This window comes from Anoplolepis gracilipes, chromosome 7, assembly GCF_047496725.1.
Source record: "Anoplolepis gracilipes chromosome 7, ASM4749672v1, whole genome shotgun sequence".
Classification (NCBI taxonomy): domain Eukaryota; kingdom Metazoa; phylum Arthropoda; class Insecta; order Hymenoptera; family Formicidae; genus Anoplolepis; species Anoplolepis gracilipes.
Genome location: NC_132976.1, coordinates 2,550,027 through 2,569,556, shown reverse-complemented (window position 1 = coordinate 2,569,556; position 19,530 = coordinate 2,550,027). Strand labels below are relative to the sequence as shown.

The 19,530-nt window shown below is 42.4% G+C and overlaps 1 protein-coding gene and 1 long non-coding RNA gene across 6 annotated transcripts in view; one reads left to right on the top strand and one right to left on the bottom strand.

Moving 5' to 3' along the window:
- The window catches only part of LOC140667872 (uncharacterized), a 248,724-nt gene that overhangs the window by 11,617 nt on the left and 217,577 nt on the right, over positions 1–19,530 (top strand). The window lies entirely within an intron of this gene.
- Positions 1–19,530, bottom strand: part of LOC140667864 (E3 ubiquitin-protein ligase MIB1-like) — a 297,267-nt gene that overhangs the window by 128,509 nt on the left and 149,228 nt on the right. Inside the window, exon 10 of one of the 5 annotated variants that reach the window (XM_072896170.1) lies at positions 1,023–1,041. The exons of 3 other annotated variants lie outside the window; for them this stretch is intronic. In XM_072896170.1, coding sequence (XP_072752271.1) covers positions 1,038–1,041 — 4 coding nt within the window. In that variant the 3' untranslated portion in view covers positions 1,023–1,037. Of the gene's footprint in view, positions 1–1,022; positions 1,042–4,379; positions 5,721–19,530 lie in introns of those variants that run through there. One more of the 5 variants, XM_072896163.1, reaches the window with a different exon arrangement.

Below are 19,530 nucleotides of genomic sequence, written 5' to 3'. Positions count from 1 at the left end.
CGTTTTCGCTCTTCTTCCCCTCCTCGATTTCGCTTCTCTTTCGCTCCCTCTTCCGAAAGAGGCTACTTTTGTCTCTGTCGCGATTTCCGTCTCTTCCTCCCGTTTGCTCCACACGACCGTCGCCGCCGTTGCCGCCGCCGCCGCCGCCGCAGCGGAGCTCCTCTTTCGGGGGTTCGCACGCTCTTCGTTGTCTCATCCCCATTGTTCGTCTTGCTTGGACCAACCCGTTTTATCACCGTGCTCTCTATTCGTCGCACAAGCACGCACACTCTTCTCAACGTACTCTCACACAGAGACATCTCTCTGCGCGTCTCCTTCTCGCCGACTATTCTACGCGGTCCTTCTTCATCCTTTCTCAACCCTGTTCCTTCTATCTGTGCCTCTCGTAGCTCGTCTTCTCGCGAAACTTCTCTCTCTCTCACCCTTGCTTAGAGAATCCTCCCTTCCCGACGCACCGAATCTCCCTCCATAAGAGACCGGGGCTTCCACCAGCCGCGCCGACGATCCTCGACCCCCTTTCCCGGACCCCCTTCTACGGTGGTTGAAGGCGGGTGAAGAACGGGCATCGGTTCCACGAAGGTCTCCCTCGAGCTCGCAGGAATTTGCGCTTTGATGAAATCTCCGTCTCACTCTCGTATCGAAAAGCATTTAAACATTGTCTATCCGACCGCCCGTTTCCCGATCCACTCCCGTCCCTCATCGCCCCCGAAACCTCGAGAAAGCACTCTCTGCGCTTTCTTCCACCGCTCTTTGTTGTGTCATCGGTATCAGGACTGCCGCGCCCGCATAACATTGTATCCTCGACGTTCTTTTCGCTCGCTTCGCGATCCAACGCTTCGAATAAGAGATAGATCTTTTATAAGTACATACATCGCACGTACCTCTCGAGCGTTTCATTGTCGATTATCCTGGTTGCTCATGTCGTGTATACCTATATATATCGCTCTTATGTCACCTTGATGTAATATTACAGCTTCTTGCGTATCAGCTCGTGATAAATGAAAGCCAGTAGGTACATCGCACAATTCCCATCTGCGTCATCTAGATTCAAGGCGATTAGTCTTTGTAAAAATGTCACAAGTTATTAACAGTGCCGATTAAATTAAACGAACCAATTCTCGCTTAAAAGAATAAAATAAAATAAAATAAAATTATTAACAAGCACGTAGTTCACGGACGAGAATCTCACGGCGCTAAATCGTTAAAAAAAAAGAAAAAAAAAAAAGATGCTCTTTATGAACGAGGCGTGTTCGCGACGACTCCTGCGTTGAGAATTTAATACCGAGAGTAATTGAGTTCCTTTAAACGGCGTGTTTGAGTTACGACACGGTCAGCTTACCAAAAGGTTTGAGGGAAATAGTTATTCCTCGGCGAGCTAGGATTTTTATTTCTTTGAGGGTTAGTGCGAGACCCCGTAGCACGCGCGGAAAAGTGAGGAGAGGGCTGTGTATTCTGCCTTACGGTGGAAATTATACTTAAATATTTGCATTTCCACATTTTGTACGAGAGAGCGCCGGGCGCGAGATGGGGCACCGGGTTAAAAACGGAGGGGACATTTTTCAAAAGATAACGCAGCGCGGCAGACAATGGTTATGTAAACTCGCCCATAATATACGTAATATACCGACTATCACTAACAATGTTTTAACATACGCGCGAATACATACATTCGACGAAACTTTAACTCTCGCCCTGTTTCTCGCTCCTCGCTGCTGCTCGAGTTTCTTTGAGCAAACCAGCTACTTTCTCGACACCCGTTATCGATTACGTGACTCCTAATGCACACTAATGGCACGCGGAGTAACCCGCCAAAGTTTTGTCAATATAAAGTCGGACTTTAATATCGACTAAACCAGAGTTGGATTCCGGTATTATTACAATCTTATAGTTGCCGGGTGTTTGTAATAAATAGATGTATATTTGTGTGTGTATGTGTGTGTGTGTGTGTGTAATAAATAAATAAATAAATATTTTATATATATATATATATATATATATATATATATATATATATATATATACTGGTATAAAAATACCAATCAGATATTTCAAGTAACATCACGACTTTAATAAAATACGTCTTTTACTATTATTTTTGGTTCTTATTTGGCTGTATTCTTTTATAAAATTTTTATATTTTATAAATTTAAAAATAAGATATTAAATTTGTCAACTTATTATACGAAATTTATTTATCTTCGAGTTGAGCTTTCCGTTCATAATATAATATATAGACGCAGCTTATAATATTACAACGAATAATATTTCATATCTTGGCCGTCGCTATATATATTATTTAATCCGATATTTCTCTCGATATTATGTATATATACATTAAAATTGTTCGCGTTCGACATTATTGGCGAGCCGGAATTGGTGAGTGGAGCATGCAAGACGCGCGATTTCCAGATAAATCGGAAATCTCGTGGGCGGTGTAGAGGACCGACACGACGGCAAATACACGTACACAAAAGCCCGCAGTCTCGCAGTTCCGTTAATCGTGCAATACGTTGTTACCAGTTGTGCCGTTTTCTCTTGGTTATTGCGGCTGGTACGAGAGAAATGTGTACCGTAATTTCGGATATTGCGCCTCACTTTTCGGATTAATCGCACCACATTGGAAGCCGAAATATTTCGCCGGCAATTTCCGCAACGACGTCGGGGATGGGGAGGAAGGCGAAAAGGGTAGAAGAGGAAGGATCGCGCAAAAACGAAGGGACGCAAAAGCGAAGAGAGACGAGTCGGGGAGGAGGTAGCCGGATGTCTGAGAGCCGACTACGACATACTTATAATCCCGCTCGAAATAACGAAAACGAGATCACCCGGTACATCCCGGCATTTCCTGGCAATCGAGCGATCGACCTCCGACGACCCAATTTTTAATACTCATCGTGTGATACTCGCGATGTGTGCACTATCAAAAACGACACTATGGATTGAATAAATTCACGATTGCGGTCTCGGTCAGACGTTAATTTTTAAATTGGTCCCATTGACGTTGGTTGTTTGTGCCAATTAAAACCGCGCGGCAGTACAGAAGTTTATTAACTCTGTGTGTTTGCCGAGTTACAACGGTCCGACGAGTTTTAGTTTCAAACAATTGCGGTGCAATGCGGGATTTACATTCGCATCCAAGTTCTTCCGTTGATGGGATTAAAAATGTACCGTTCACTAATAATGTTATCTATATCAATGGTAAACAACAATGCTGAATGTTTTATCGAGAGCGGCGAATAAATAACGCTGAAAATAAAGCAAATTGACCGTGGGTGCAAAAATTGATATCGCGATTAAACACGATTCTATATATCTTAGCGTTATATAATGCCGTTTCGTTCAAATCGGAAATAACGTTACGCGTTAATAATAAGAGCGGATGATGGTTATCGGTGCAACAAGCGCGCGGCTTTTGTGCAGCGTAAAAAAAAGCAGCGTTTCCGCGACACATCAGATTGCTCTAATCGGACGGAATTTCTCTCGTGGTACTAATTGCGGCACACCTTGTCGGAGTGCCTTGGGAAAAAGTAATCTCCGTGAGCTGTCGTGGTGCTTGCTCGCGTGCGTAGCGCCGACTTGTTGTCGTTAATATCGATACAACCGGGCGGTCGGCACGTGACAGCGCCTACGATTCCACGGCCGCGCGAACCCACGTTCCCTCAACTTATGAGTTTCGCGATACCGTCGCTTTCATATATCCGCCGTGTTTTTTCGCTCCGTTCCTTCCGCTCGCGTTGATAAAAGAAAAACGCCTCCGCCTCCGCCTCCGCCTCCGCCTTGCACATGCGACGTAGAAATCGAGTATGACGAAGATACGTCACGTATTTGTGAGGATCATCTCATAAATCCACGAATCTAAACATGAAACATTGGACTACATATTGTTTATCGAAAAAATAGATTCAGGAAAAAGTCCTGTTTAACCCTTATTCCGTACTGATGCATCATTTTTGTCTGTGATTTTTCAACGTCAATTTCTCGAAAAACAAATAATCATAAAATCATATATTTAAGTAAATTATTTTTCAAATTTATTATTTTAATCTTTATATAGAATGTTCAAAGAAGGTATATACATTTTTTCAGATTTTTTTAAAACACTTTTACATATTAAGTAATAAACTTATCGAAAATACTCTAACCCACTTGTACAGTTAGAAGGTGCCAAAAATAACAATAGTAAGAGTTAAGTACAATAGAAGAAATTATGTAAATAACGCATTTTTGTACCTCAAAATCGAAATACTTGAAATACTTATATTTCATGTATCTATTAATTTTATAAACTTTTAGTTTTATCTAGAGATTTATATATATATATATATATATATATATATATATATATATATATATATTATATTGTTGAAGAAAAAGTAACACGAGTAGCTAAAAATCAAAAGCCACTAGCTCTGTGCATTTTTTTCACGTATATCCCGCATCTTCCGCATCAAAGATAACAAAGGTCCAGTCAGTTGGCTGAGTTTTCAGCTTGTTATTCCCCGTCCGAGGATGTGAGAACGATCAGCTGTTACTTGGTGGAGCGGGAGAATAAGTCGGGACGCGTGTCGCGCGAGTGTGGCGGGAGGAGACGGAGGAGGTTATCGCAAAAAAGTAAAATGAAAGGAGACCGTGCTCGTCGTTCGTAGGATAAAAAGAGGGATGAGCGGAGGGAAGGAAAACGCGTGGAGAGACAACTCGAGAGGACGATGACGTGGATGAGGCGCGTCGCGTGCGGATGCTGCAGGATATTGCAGGGCGGAAGCGAAAATAGAGAAAAAGAGAGAGAGAGAGAGAGAGAGGGGGGTGGGGTGAGGGAGAGGGAGAGAAACAGAACACGCGAGAATGTATTCATCGCGCGGGAAAGTTATGAGGGCAGTTATCGCCGGGTGATAACTCTTATTGCTGCAATAAAGTCGCGTTGCTACCCTCGAGGGGCGCCAACTGCTCCCTGAAGGCTGTACGCGCTCGTTACAGCTCCGACGCGTTCTCCACATCCGCCGCGACGACACGTATGCGTGTCACAGTATGGCCTGCAAATCGCCATGAACATTAAGCGGGAGTTGTAAATATATCGTTTTGTTTCCGCCTCTGCATTGTGTCGCACAAGCACGGTGATCCTACACGTTAATTGCGCGCGAAGATCATGTATAATGATCTCAATTCCAGTGCACTCTGCTTAATTTAGTCGCCGTGACAGCGTTTACCATCTCGCTTCGCCTTATCGTTAATTAAAACGCGTCGATTGTGTGTAGTTGCGACACGTAAATGGGCAATTAATTGAGCTGCGATAACGCTCGAAAGAGTGACCGTTAGAATAGACGCGGCGATCGATTGTGTTTCGTGTATAAGCAAGACATCGGGAGACACTGACCAGCAAGTACACAACACAACAGCTACGCGGTAAATTAGCGTCAGACGGTTTGATAATTAATATTCGAGCGCCAGCGAGATTCAATTACGGGCGAAGATATGAGATAAGTGCGTCGCCCGCGCTATCGATAGGTCACTGAGATTCGACTTGTCGCTAACAAGATCTACACGGTGATCAATTACGCGGCGAGTCACGGGGGGCTAAGATTTAGTACCTTTGTGTTATATTATAGCGCGTCTAATGAAGGGCGTAAATCACCGATACCTTTGATTTATGGGATCCTTATAAGCGAAGGAAGATCGCGAAAGATACGCGTCGATCCGTTGAACGTAAAGAAAATTTTTCCACAATCCTGTAAAAAAAAAAAAAAAAATTTGCGGAAAATTGCAATAATTGAAGATTATAGCGAAAAGGGTTAAGTTTCTCTCTCTCTCTCTTTCTCTCTCTCTCTCTCTTTCTCTCTCTCTCTCTCTTTCTCTCTCTCGAGGGAACATTTTCTCCTCGAGATATGATAAAACTCGCCGACCCTTCCTGCTCTCAATTAACTTCAGCAACGCGTAGCGGTGCACGCGGCACAAGTGGATCTTAAGGAAACCGTTTAAGCGAGGTCTAACATACGTAGACCGAAGGGAAGCGAACGGCGAGAAGGAAGGAAGGAAAAGCGAGCGTCGTAAGGGGGATGAGGGAGGAGAGTCGGAAGGGAATCCTCGCTCTCGTCGGAAGGGCTCGTTCCTGCGGGATCAGAGACGACGGTGGATGGTCGGCGGCGCGAAGAGAGGCGAAGCAACGAGAGCGCAACCGAGCGAGAAGATGCGGCGAAGTCTCTCGGGGACTCACAGTCCGCCCTCTGATTACTGTATTCAACACAATCTTCGCCATTGTCTCCGCGGCACCTCGCACACAGAAGAGGACATATTAATATTACGTACAGGCCAAGAACGGGCAGGAAAGGGAGAGGGAGGAAGATGTCCATTTCGCGTTGAATAATCCAAGGCAGCCGTTCCTTCTAGGAGCTATACCGAGAAGGTGTAGCTTGCGAATTCGCAGGTTTCTCTGTCGATTTTGCCAGACTGTACATGTCTGTCTGTCTGTAGGTGTGTGTGTGTGTGTGTGTGTGTGTGTGTGTGTGTGTGTGTGTGTGTGTGTGTCTGTGTGTGTGTCTGTGTACATATATACCGTATATATACGTGAATGTTGAAGATGGAATAATAGTTGGAGAAAGAGAGACGGACGTCGAGTAACGAAGGGAGAAAGGGTGAATCGCTGACGTCGTCGTCGTCGTCGTCGTCTTCGTCCTTGCCGTTTTCGTCATCGTGAGAATCGTGAAGCTGTTAGCACGGGTGATGGGTTGTTCCTTCCCGTGATGGATTATCGTGGGATTTCGCAATACTCTTAGGTGCGTTAGGCTGACGTCCTTTCGATGTAACGTCTTTTTGGTCCGTCTGTTTGGGAGCTTTCGATTTATGCTCTTATTTCGATAGAAATCGAATATTGATTGAGGTCACGCCCCTTTTTCATTATCTAACAAAATTGGACTTCTTTTGAAAGTAATTTCCCCTGCGTTTATATCTTTGACGGATAATCATCATTTTAGATTGATAACTTCCGTTTTATTTTCTGAATATATCTAATTGAAGGTGAAAAAAAAAAAAAAAAAAGAATTGCTATTTAATTCTGATCGAGAGCTACATGTGAATCGCCGTCGTGAGAGTAATAAAAAATTAATAAAAATAATCGAAACCTTCCTTCCCCTATCGTGAAAGATAAAAGTCATTGCATCACAATGAAGGTTCGGTGCGTGCTTGTGCGTAATGTACTCCCATTTTACGTGGGTCGAGATAGATTGCGTTACTTCCGCATAATAACTCGAAGAAGTTAAACACACTAGAGGAGAGAAGGTTGGCGGAGTTATAGCAGCGAGCGAGCGCGCGCCGCTGTAACGTAGAGTAAAGTGAAACACGGCGGAGATAGATCTCGCATAATCCTCATATTTCTGCAATACGTTACGCTATGCCGAGGCAACCTCGCGGACTAAAACTCCCGCCGACTTGGTCTCGAGTGTTTGAGAATACGTTATAACTTACGCGCCGCAAGAGTATGCACTTCTCGCCGTGTCTCCGACGCGTGTGGGAAAAAAGATGCGTTTGATAGAAATATCGAAGCGCGATACGAGAGCGGTCTGAAATGTATGCGAAACGGGAACGGGTACGTGCGATACGAAAAGTGAAATACTAACTGAGAGATGAATATACGAAACATAAGCGCTATCAAGACTGAGATAATTTATTACGGACTTTGGGTCAAGCCAACTCCTACGTCAGCCTTAGCTTCTCCATTCCATCTCGCGCTTAATGCCGGACATTCATCTTGGTCAAAAGTGACTAACTATATCGTAGAATCCATAAACAAAACTGCTCGCACGGTGGATCAACAAAGAGATGTGAGATTTGGCTTTTCGCGACATTGTAATCGTCATTTTCGATATTGGAAGTCGAAAGCGGATCTCAATATTTAGTTTGTCGAGACAGAGAATCTTATTGCGAATAACTACGAGGTCAGCTCAGCACGATATCTGGCAAGTGAACTCGCTAGATTCGGCATAATAAAAAGAAATATCAAAGATAAATCGATAGATTATTGGCGCCGCAGTTAGAAGTCGAAATGGGAATATCGCTGTTAGGGGAATGTCGATTGGTCATCAGTCAGAATGAATCGTCCGATGGCAAAAGGCAGCGTGGATACCGCTATTACGTAAACCGTGGCAGAATTAATAACCGCCGGCGTGTACCACGGTGATGGCGATCGGCGATGACCTTGCGGATAAAGCGAGACTCGCCGAATGAGAACCGCTGCACGTTCAGCGGGTAGTCCGCCCTGCTGATCACGGCATCACGCCACCGCACTACCCAGATATTTTAAAGCAACCCCCGCCGGCGTTCGGGAGTGGGTAAAGGGGATGATGGGTTGGCAGGGCCGGTTCAACTATTTCAGAACCCGAGATGTAATATCCAACGAATGTGCGATCAGATTCGCGAAGAGAAGGCGACAAGTTCAATTGTTTCGGAAAACATAATTTATTCAACATTCGAGAGATTGCGTTTCTCCTTTTATTCTCTTTTGACGCTTATACTCTCCAGTGTCGTACGGAGTTTCCGAAATGTTTAGCAGTCGCAACGATCGCAGTAGACCGGCCCTGCCGAGTTAAAGCGGGGCCACCGATGTTCTCTCTGCTGTGGCACGGTGGTAGGGTCGAACCACTCGCGCACCACCATTCCATAACGACCTCTCTCCTCCTCTTTCCATAGATAATGTCTCGGCCGCTCTGCACACACCCCCGTCCTTCGGTTCCTGGCTCGCTTCCCATCAAAGAATTTCCATACGAACCGGGTTGCCTTGCATTCGTAGCTTTTTCCCCGTAGCTTGGCTTTCGCGGCACGTGGACGTGATAGTACCACCGATATCGTGACGAGCGACGAAAGATTTAAGAGACCCACTTGCTTTGTACGTTCGGAATGTATCCGGAAACGAAACATTATCTAAAGCGCTGTATCCTAACAGGGAGGATAAATGGCATCTTTATATCGCGCTGTCCATTAAACGTCGGCGAAACTATTGAATGCGAAAATTTTTCCTCTTCGGAGCTTCATTTATTTTAATCACATACGATTCTCTTCATTATGTAGCTTAACATCTCGCTCGCATCTTTTTGACGTTTGCTTTTCATCCTCTTACAACTGTAACTTTTTTTTTTTTTACATTCTTTCTGATGATTATTTCATACAAAACTTTCAGCGTACAATGTGCATTGTGATAGAATTAAATGTGCTCGTTAGATACATAAAGCTCTAGGTATGTACGCAACGTTCCGTGTCGAGCGACATAAGCGATATACTTTATTCGAAATTAATTCTGGTCGGGAAATTCAGTCGCCGAACATAAATTTGGCAGGTTTAATTAAAGCGCGAGTCAAACGCATTGGGACATTCCGCTCAATGAGAGAACAAAACGTTGTGCGCGCGACTTATCCTATAACTACTATTTTTTATAGAATTCGATTCTGATCGACATTCTAATCCTACTCTTCTATTTTTCACCAAGAGGATCGCGCAGCAATTTTAATATACTCAACTATACTATACATATGTACTAAATACACATATATTTAAAGAGCGCGATATGCATTCTTATATCTTGTATTAATTTCTTTGCTAATACACGTACATATATATAAAATACACGATTTGATCAACATCACATTGGAATTATTATCAACACATCGTCTTGCGATAGAAAAATTAAAGACCGGTTCTAATATAATTGGAAAAATTGCAGCAGTTTGGTTTGCCAGCGTGAGACGCTTTATAATCGCGACCGGTTGCCTCGATAGTTAAAGCCGATAAAACCGCGAGTCGAGTAATGCGATCGGGGGCGGCTTCTAATCTCTGTTGCAGCAGGAGTTACTGATAATTGCGCCGGGGGAACTCGCGAAACGAACGATAAATCACGGCGGCTGTAAAATATAGGAAACGATCAGCGCTATCGAAGGGCCGCCGCTAACGGCGATAAGGCGAGCGATAAATCACGCAGGATGCAGCTACCGATCGAACGAATGTACAACTCCGTTGGGTGAAAGGTACTCTGTAAAAGGGCCTTTACTATCGCCAAGTAAATCCAGTTCGACAACAACACGTATATATCCTTTAAAGTAGAAAGTGATATTTTTTTCGCGATTGAAAAAAAAAAAAATATAATTTTATCGCGCACATGAACTTCGATCTATTTTAATTCTTCAACGTTCGCGAACGTGTAGAAAAAAAAAATATACGATTTTTATGTTATTATTCCGTAATCAACTTGTTATATCTCTCCTTTTGAAACAAGCAGTTTCGATATGTTTGATAAAATATCGCGCGGTAATAAAAAGGGAACCGTATTGCGCATTCGGATTTTATTTGAAGGATGACACGTCCGTTGTGTGCACCGGGCCGCGGGATAATCTTTTGGCGAATGGAATCGGAGAGAATAATGGGCCATCGAATTCTCTACGAACGGACGTATTTTTCAGAATTATAGATCGTCACGTGGATTCCGTCGATATGTCGAAAACGAGGACGCTATCTAGTTTGGTGGGAACGATCGACAGGATTTTAGATTTGATTGAGAGTAACACAGGGAAAATTATCAGAGCATCGCGGTGATGATATTGCGCGTGATTTAATATCTTTGGATGAGAGAAGTATGAGAGAGATAGAGAGAGAGAGAGAGAGTGGTATGATTACCAACTAAATAATTCTCGATAATATAAGCAGCAGAACGTAATCGCATAGGAATGAACTGTACCAGCTTTTTATGCGATTTTTCCACGATGCGCTCGTTAGCGTTGTAAAATTTACCGGAGCAGTCGTGGCGTGTTCTTTTAATCAGACACATCCCGCGTAGAGGCTTCGATGACGATAACGTGCGGGTGCCTGTAATTGAAAATTTCACGGGACCAGCTCGCGCATTTTCGCGCATGACCCACGCGTTTAATTTCAGCATCAAAAATACAGCTGGTTAAATAAAATGCATTTGCGGTGCGGTCTGAAAATTCAACCAGCCGACAAATTATTATCCTATGTGCGTTTTATTTGCATGATAAAATGTGAATATATACATTGAGGACATTACGTTAAAGCGTATCGATTGAATAATTTACAATAAAAACACCTATATTTCTATGTACAATTTCTTTTCCGCGATTAACACTTTTCTAAAAAAGATATACTTTGCTAAAGCGATATAAATCCTCTGTTTTATTAAAAAACTAATAATAATAGAATAGATTCGTACAAAAACAAAAAAAAGTATGAAAAATTTATAACGTTTTATAAAATAAATTTTGCGTTAACGCGTGATACGCAATTTCGAGTAATTTTCATACAATCACCGCTAATAAACTTTCCATTAACCTTTAGCAGCATTATTAACAGCGGGGTCAAGAAAGTCTGTCACCGCGAATAAATTCCTTGTCTCTCACCATTATATACGCCCAATTTAGCAGGGAGACTTCCTACCGAATTCTCTGCATCACGTCGTAACACTTCCACGGTGTGTTCACGAGTTCACGCCTCGTTAACCCGGACTGTTGTGGAAATTCTGCATGAACCGATAACTCGAAGATCTCGTTGCAGCCATTTCAACTGACGGATGGATCCTCGTCTTTAACTCTTGCGAAATATCGATAACTTTCGATGTATATAGTCTGCGTTATAAAGGCAATTCTCAGGATTTAAATTATTAAATCTCCAAGAGAACATAAATGTTACCTTTCGAATGTTTTTTTAATCGACATAGCACTTTTTAACTTTCTTCCTATTTTCGAGGATTTATCGTATTCTTTATAACTGGGAAAAATTCTCCGCCACAGCTTACGTTTCTATAATTTATTCTCACTCTCTGACGTTAACAATGTATATAACCGTGCAAATTTCTGACAATATTATTGTAATACATATATATCTTACTTTCTGCTGTTGTCTTGCGTAACGTCGAAACAACTTGCAGCAATATTGCACGGCTCGTTTACGTCTGGAAGCTTCGCGCAAACCAGAAGCTACAGCTGTATCGTTTCAGTTATGCATTTCGCTTAAACAGCAAGTTAAACAATAATTCGTGTCTAGTAAGGTTTATCCTCTCTCGCGTATCCTCGCGTATCCTCGCGTATCCTCGCGTATCCTCGCGTAGCCTAAGTGATATTTCGTTGAATTTCGAAAAATGACGATGCTATTTAAAATAATCGTTACGCTTATCTCGAGGATTATATTCTCCCTCTCGTTGTCAACTTTTAATTTTCTGATTTAATTCGTGATAGCATCTGTCTTTACGAAGCTATGTAAAACTACTCGTCATCCTACTAACTGCAACGCCAATTGCATCATTTTACTTATTGTTGGACCGATTCTCGTGGCGCGCTTTTATATGAATTTGTTCCGTTAACTATTCACCTTTGCCAGCCGCACGCTTTGCGAGGGCTTCCCCGCTCGCGCAATTGCGACTGGTTGCCTGTCCTAGACGCGAGATGACCAACGACGCCGTTTGCACCGGCTCTCTTCCTACCGGTGGTGAATTCACAGCTCGTTAACTCGCACTGTTGAGGGAATCAGACTAAACCGCACCGGCGTCAATTTTATCGTTTTCGTCGAGAATAGGTGTAGGACGCTGCCGCTGGAGCAGGTGCGGACGCGAAGAAAGGCTTTCGCATTGTGCACTGCTCGCCTCTCGTCCTTCATTCATTAAATTCTTTCGTGAAATGTGGAGAGTACGTAATTGAAAACTTAAAAGCTACCAAGCATCATATTATTTCAAACTTAATGATTGTCTATGTATACATTTCGATTATTTTGCCTTAATTTTCTCAATTTCGAATACAGTGGAAGAAGAGAATGGCTGACCGTCCAACAGAATGATCTCATTGTCAGACAAGTTAAAAGAACTTGAATCTCCTCGGAAAAAATTCCAACCGAGAATCATGTATATCAAGATTACATGGCGACAGGTACAATATTGTCAAGGGATTCGGGAGAATATGCCATTTTCCCTTTTGATCCTGGCGAATCCGAAAGATCTTACGTCGTCGCAAGGTTCGCCGGTTCACAGCTCGTTAACTCGCGCCGTTGCGGGAATTGCGCGAACCGCCAACTTGCCGGTAAAGCCGGGTCGGATGCCCCGCTTATGCCACTGTGGCAACTTGGAGCCATAACTCGCGCCTCGGCGCCAAGACATTTTAATTATCTTTCGAGCACGCGGCCCCTCCTGCCCCTCCTGCCCCTCCTGCCCCTCCCGCCTTCATCGTGTTCGTCCACGCTTCCTTTTTCCCGGCACGTATCCCCTACTACCCTGGGCCCACCCTTCTGCTTCAGTCGGCTGTTGTAGCGCGCGCCACGCTTAGAATTTATGACCGTGGTGTGCTTTAGGAAAATGAAACGATATTCTTTGCTCGCTTACGGACGGCCTCGCGGGTAATATCCACGCCAAGAAGACTGCATTCCGGATTCGCCGACCGCGAGGATGAACTTGTTATTCTGTTCTCGAGGGCGAAACTTTGCCGTCCGGAGGAAGCGAACTCCGTCGCTCGCACTGTCGCGGCTCGTTAAATCGAATATACATTTCCGCGCGCGCATTCCGGTTTTTTTTTTTTTTTTTTTTTTTCTTTTTATTCCCGTGCAAACGGGAAGATACGGCCGAAGATTCTCTTTAATCGCGTCGCGCACATCTTCCGTCGCGGCCCGATCCCGCCCAAGTCGTACAGTCTATAATTCACGGGTTAATGGTACGAGCGTGGAAATTAAGAAATGTATACTCTATCGGATATCGCCAACGATTTTCAAAACGTATGTATAATCTGTGAATAATTATTATATAAAAGCTAGTTATGCGTATGTGTTATTCTTCGTTCTGCTATTCTGTCTACTTTATAATAGTCGTTTATGGATACGACGCAAGAAATAGCGGAGATGGTAGAGTAAAAAGCACGACGGGAATTATATGACGTATGAATTTAGTAGAGATGTGTATTCCGGTCGGAGGACTGTCATATTTTCGAGCGCGGCTAAACTTCGACTGAATTTCCATAAGAAAACCCGCCTTTATTCCACCTCTGCGCCGCAGAAGATCTTCGCATTCGTTCTCAGCAGCTCTCTCAAGCCGCGGTTATCAGAAAAGCGGACAACGAGGTGCTTCAAATTCAATAACGTCTACAGACCTACTCGACGGAGCCTTGCTATTTCGAAAAATATCGCGCCATCCCACACCGTGAGTGAGAATAGACGAAAAATTCTGGACACATGACGCTCTGTAAAATTAATCCATCTGGCAAAAAAAAAAAAAAAAAAAAAAATAAGATAAAAAATTATTACTAGAGCATTAAACATTCAAATCGTATTGTCGCGCTGATTGCTATTAGCTTTCTTTTTAGCAAGCGTCAAGCGTAATCGAGAGCGAAACGCAGTGCTCCAATTCCACGTTCGTCACGCGAATAAGGCATCCAATTTTCTCGCGTATAAAGCACTCTTAAAATCCGCCTATGTTCGCCTGTGCGCCAATTTCTCGAAAACGTCCGCGTGCACCTCCTTTACGGTTAAACGCGCCCAAATAATAACACTGCGGAACGGAGCCGCGTAGTTCACGGGGCTGCAGTACAACCGCGCACAATGTAACGGAAATTGTACCACCACCCAGCGCCGTTACTAGCCTCGAAATGCAATTATCACTCACTCCGCGCGTGTTATATTTTCAGGTGCGAGGAGGCGCGAATGGAAGAGAGGGAAGGTTTTGCTCGCGCGCGCGGAGAGAGAGAGAGAGAGAGAGAGAGAGAGAGAGAGAGAGAGAAAGGGGGCGCATCGTGCATTAGCCACGAGCTTGGTTGCAATAATTATTATTTATCGCGCCCCCCTAACCCCCTTCCCTTCTTCACTCTTGTGCCCACCATTATATTAGTTCGCGCCACTCCACGTCTGTCGGTGTGTTCCAGAGCATCGCCGCCACCGCCACCGCCGCCGTGCTGTGCTTCGCAAATCGAATTGATTTCCGGAATTTATCGCGCGGCAGATTTTCCCTTTGTCCTCTCGTACACGGCCGACCGAATAGAAACGAGCAGCGGTATATCGTTATCGCTCTCGCGCGCATACGCTTGTACGCGGCTCTCTGGGCTGGCCGCGTATAATAAATTTTCAACGAATAATAAATCAGCATGGTAGAGCGCGTTGGAGTGCGAGAACAGCCGCGCGGAATCGCGAGCTGTACACGGGGAGGGTCCCGCGAGAGAGAAATTCGTGAATTCTTCGATGCGTTTCAGGCAGATCGAACGACAGTAACTTTCGGGATTGGGATCGCGAAAGATACAACAGTTGAGTATGCATATCTCTCAAATTAATCAAACTGTTAAATAAATCTTTGATTCTTCGCGCGTGTTTTATCAATGAAAAATCTAAACATTTTATATATATATATATATATATATATATATATATATATATATATATATAAAGTATTAAAGCCATTAAAAATATCTATGAAGCGAATGAGTTTTGAAGCATTTTTTTATACTCAGCCACAAATAATAGAATGAAGTGATTTATCTCTTGCACATCGCTGTGTGACATATCGCTGAAATTAAATGCAATTAAATTCCTTTTTATCAAAATGCTTGTTCGCTCGTCCGAGACATAACAAGCAATAACGCAGCAATATCACCAGACGATAAGAAAAACTATTTATTTCTCGAATATTTCTCGTGTAGCTCTTGACATCGCGTCTTTTTATGCATGCCTGTTTTATATTTCCCCCTATTTATCCCAAAGATGATGCTCGCGGCAATTTTGCAGGGAAAAACTTTTTCCAACATATATATATATATATATATATATATATACACACATACACGCATTACCCACGTTCGCGGCTCGTCCGCGCAAAAATTGCTCGAGAAATTTACGCGTTTTATTTCGACGTTTATTTTCTACTCGCCGAGCTTCATCCTTTCGCTCTCAGCGCGCGCTTTTCATCAGGGACATTTTTATTCATTTGTAATATGCAAACATGTAGTTTCACAGTCAGCAGGCAATAGTATGTCGCCTCTGAAAAAGCTTTCAGTAATTTCCTTTATAATCCCTGATATATATTTCGAGACTCGTGAAAAACTCTTCTTCGATCCATCTATATTTAAAAACTTGACGAGAGATTTCAATTTTTTTCTCTCAACCAGTAGAGATTCGGTGCATTGAAAAAATTATGATTACATTACAAAGAAGAGAAAAAAAAAAAAATCGACAGATTCTTCGCGGGATGGAAGAACGCTTCTCGAAAGCTCGCTCGTTTTCCGAAGCGCGTTTGCATTTCCTGTTTCATAAGCGCGCTATGTCCAATTACATCGTTCGTGCGGTGGCATCTGCATGTAAATGGGAAAAGCGAGCGCGCGGGGATATGGCGACCGCGCGCGGGCATAAATCAAAAAGGTAATTTAAAAAAAGGGCTGCAGCCGGTGCGGTGCGTAACGACGCCAAAGGGTTGTCGAACGGCTAATTCGCAAGAGTGCCATTACTTGAAGAAAGAGATCGCTGACGAGAGTATTTCTCGTATTTTCTTTACAAAGATTTTTTTTTTTTTATATATCACAATTTAGCGTAAATGTATCGCGTTGAACCATTTCTTAATTAATTTAAATACATGTAGGAGTTGGCGAAGGTTCCTACATATTCTTTAATAGCCATTTTTAATTATTGTTATGTTAAATGATGATAATTTGCAGGCACATTTATTTATTTTTTTTTTTTTCACCTGCTGGCTAATAATCTTTTCGCTACGTTTCCCGATCGAATCGCTCGCGTCGGACACATCGACTGCAATTTTCGACAAGTCGGCCCGTCGAAATGACGCCACGGGGAGCAATGCAAAACGAAACGCTTTTTGCCTCCATTTATGGTGAGTGCGGGCGAGACGTCCATTATATCGCCGAGGTACTTCTGTCACGAGGGCACTCGTTGAACCCGGTTGGCTCCGGGCGATGTTTAACACTTTTCCCGTCGGCGTGCTCCGCGTCTGACGCTTTTGTTTAATGCATAATGCACATGCATCGTCATTACGCCGGCCGCGCTTCTAAACTTTGTAACGCGCCGCGCCGACGGGAATTTATTTGTCACTGTTGTTTTTGTACGACGGGACGCGGGACGCGGGACTCGGGGAATGGAAATGGAAATATATTTTTGCACTCGCGCTTTTACTAAGTTTTAATTAGTAAACCGGAGTACGTGTAGATGTAAGTTTGCCGAACGCGAGCCGTCCGGCGTAGCTAATGCACGAAGGAAATTAAAGAGTTCGGACATTTGGTTCAAGTTGCTGCTTACTAATGAGAGACAATAATTTCGCTCGGAAATGTCGTCCTTCGTAAATTTAGGTCGACACAGAAACGCGACATTTAGTGCACAAAGTTAAAATCTGTAGCTTTAATTAATTAAATGCATAATTAACTATGGATTGCAGTAATAACCACGTAATTAACAAGGACAAATTAATTATCATTATATCAATGAAAGTCGATAATTAAATATCATAACTATTGACATAACGTCCCAATTACAGCCGCATTCGAACGACTAATGATATGTGTTAAAATGTCATAATAATATTATAAAGAATAAAGCCTCGTTATATCTTATACAACTTTATAAACAATTGTGTGTGTGTGTGTGTGTGTGTGTGTGTGTGTTTGTGTGTGTGTAGGTGCATATTTAGAATTATTTTCCAGTTTCTATATCAATTGTCTGAGAAAAATAGCAAGAACAAAAACTAACTAATTTATCGAGTACAAATGCGAGATAAAAATATCCATTATAAATACGAAACAAACATGTCAAAATCTTATTTTTTGAAATTTTGAAATATGTATACACATTGACACGTTGACAAATAACAAATAGGTATGATTCCACATCGTAATAATAAAATAGAAAAAAATATAAAAACAACAAGAGAGATCATTTATTTTGCTTTCTAAGCTTAAAACTATGTGAAAGAGCTATTCTATATGTTAAAAAAAAATTAAATATATCACAACAACGTATAAAAGTTTAATGTTTTATTTTCTGAGAATCTACAATAATTAGTCCTAGGATATATAAAAATTTTCTATAATTTTGCTCTTCGCAAAGTGTAATTTAAACTAGAAAGTCTATCGATATGGGACTAGTCGACCGAGCGAAATTCATATATCGTGTTATTAACGCGGCAATGGATCTTCAAGAAGCAAAAGTCCAAGAACGAAGAGCTATATGCACGAAAGACGGTTCAAACTTTTAATTGGAAATGCTTTACGAAGTTTTTCCCGGCATAAAAATATTTAAACGCCCGTTCGAACGGCGAGTTCTCGCTTCTGCCTGTAAATGCAAATCGCCACTCGTGTACATAGGAACGGCGGAAGTACTCGGACATGCTTTTGTATCTCGTCTCTAACAATGCAAACTTTGTGTAAGGCGAAAGGTAAGAATAATACGGTATAAAGAAGAGCGAGAATTCATCGGATAAAACGCGATCGAAGTTTGCCATCTAACACTATGGCAATAATAATTACAAAATTATTTTACTTTATTTTTATCATTATTATGTCCTTATAAATTTCTAACGTACAATTCTTTTTTTTTTTTTTGTTTGCATAGGAATCTAAAGTCTGTGTACATCGACTGCATATATATATATATATATATATAAACATAAAAAAACTGTAGATCTGAGAGTTTACCTTCCCCCGTATTACACATAAAAATATTCTTGAGCGGATAATTATGTGAACATTCTGTTACCGTTCGCAACAACGTGCACCGTGTAACCGGTGACGTTTTAATAGCATTGCGATTGCATAAAGAACATCTCGCATCGCGTCCGTCGAAGCGTGCAACGCCACTTTGCGTGATATAATGCAAATATAATAAGCGCCAAGTGTAGCACGCGGATACGCGACGAAGAGAGATCTCCGAAAATTTATTAAACACGACGTGCGGTATCGATAGAACACAATGTTTACCAAGCGACGCTCGCGACACGATGTCGTGTTAAAGGATCGATCGTTTACGGGGGGAGGAAAAAAAAAAACCAGGAAAATGATGTCACAGGAAAGCGTCGACCAGCAGCGCTATCCTGCAAGAGCCACATATACAGTTAGAAAAGTGAACCGACCGCGTGGGGCGGGTTCGGTGGGTTCATCGAACCCGGGTTGGCCGGGTGCCTAACCACCGCGATGGGCGACGATTCTACTGGCGAGTAGTCGGTCATTTCGACGGCAATTACCATGACGAAACTCAGAGAGGAAAGAAAAAAAAAGAGTCACCTCTTTCTTCTTCTTTCTCTGGTGAATTGGCATTCGTCGTCGATGAAGATGAGGTGAATATCGAAAGAAAACGGTGCGGAAAACCATCAATGATGCTAAGTCAGACGAGAGAAGAATAACGAAATCGATTTCTCAAGCAATCATTTTTATATTCATAATTTCTCTCTTTGATGTTATCAAATAAAAAGATTTCTTCAAATACTTTGTATTTGATTGGCAAATGTAATTGAAAAATTCTGAAATAGTAAAAATTTATTTAGCGTTAGAAAAAAAAAAAAAAAGAAAGAAAGACAAATATAATTGGAAT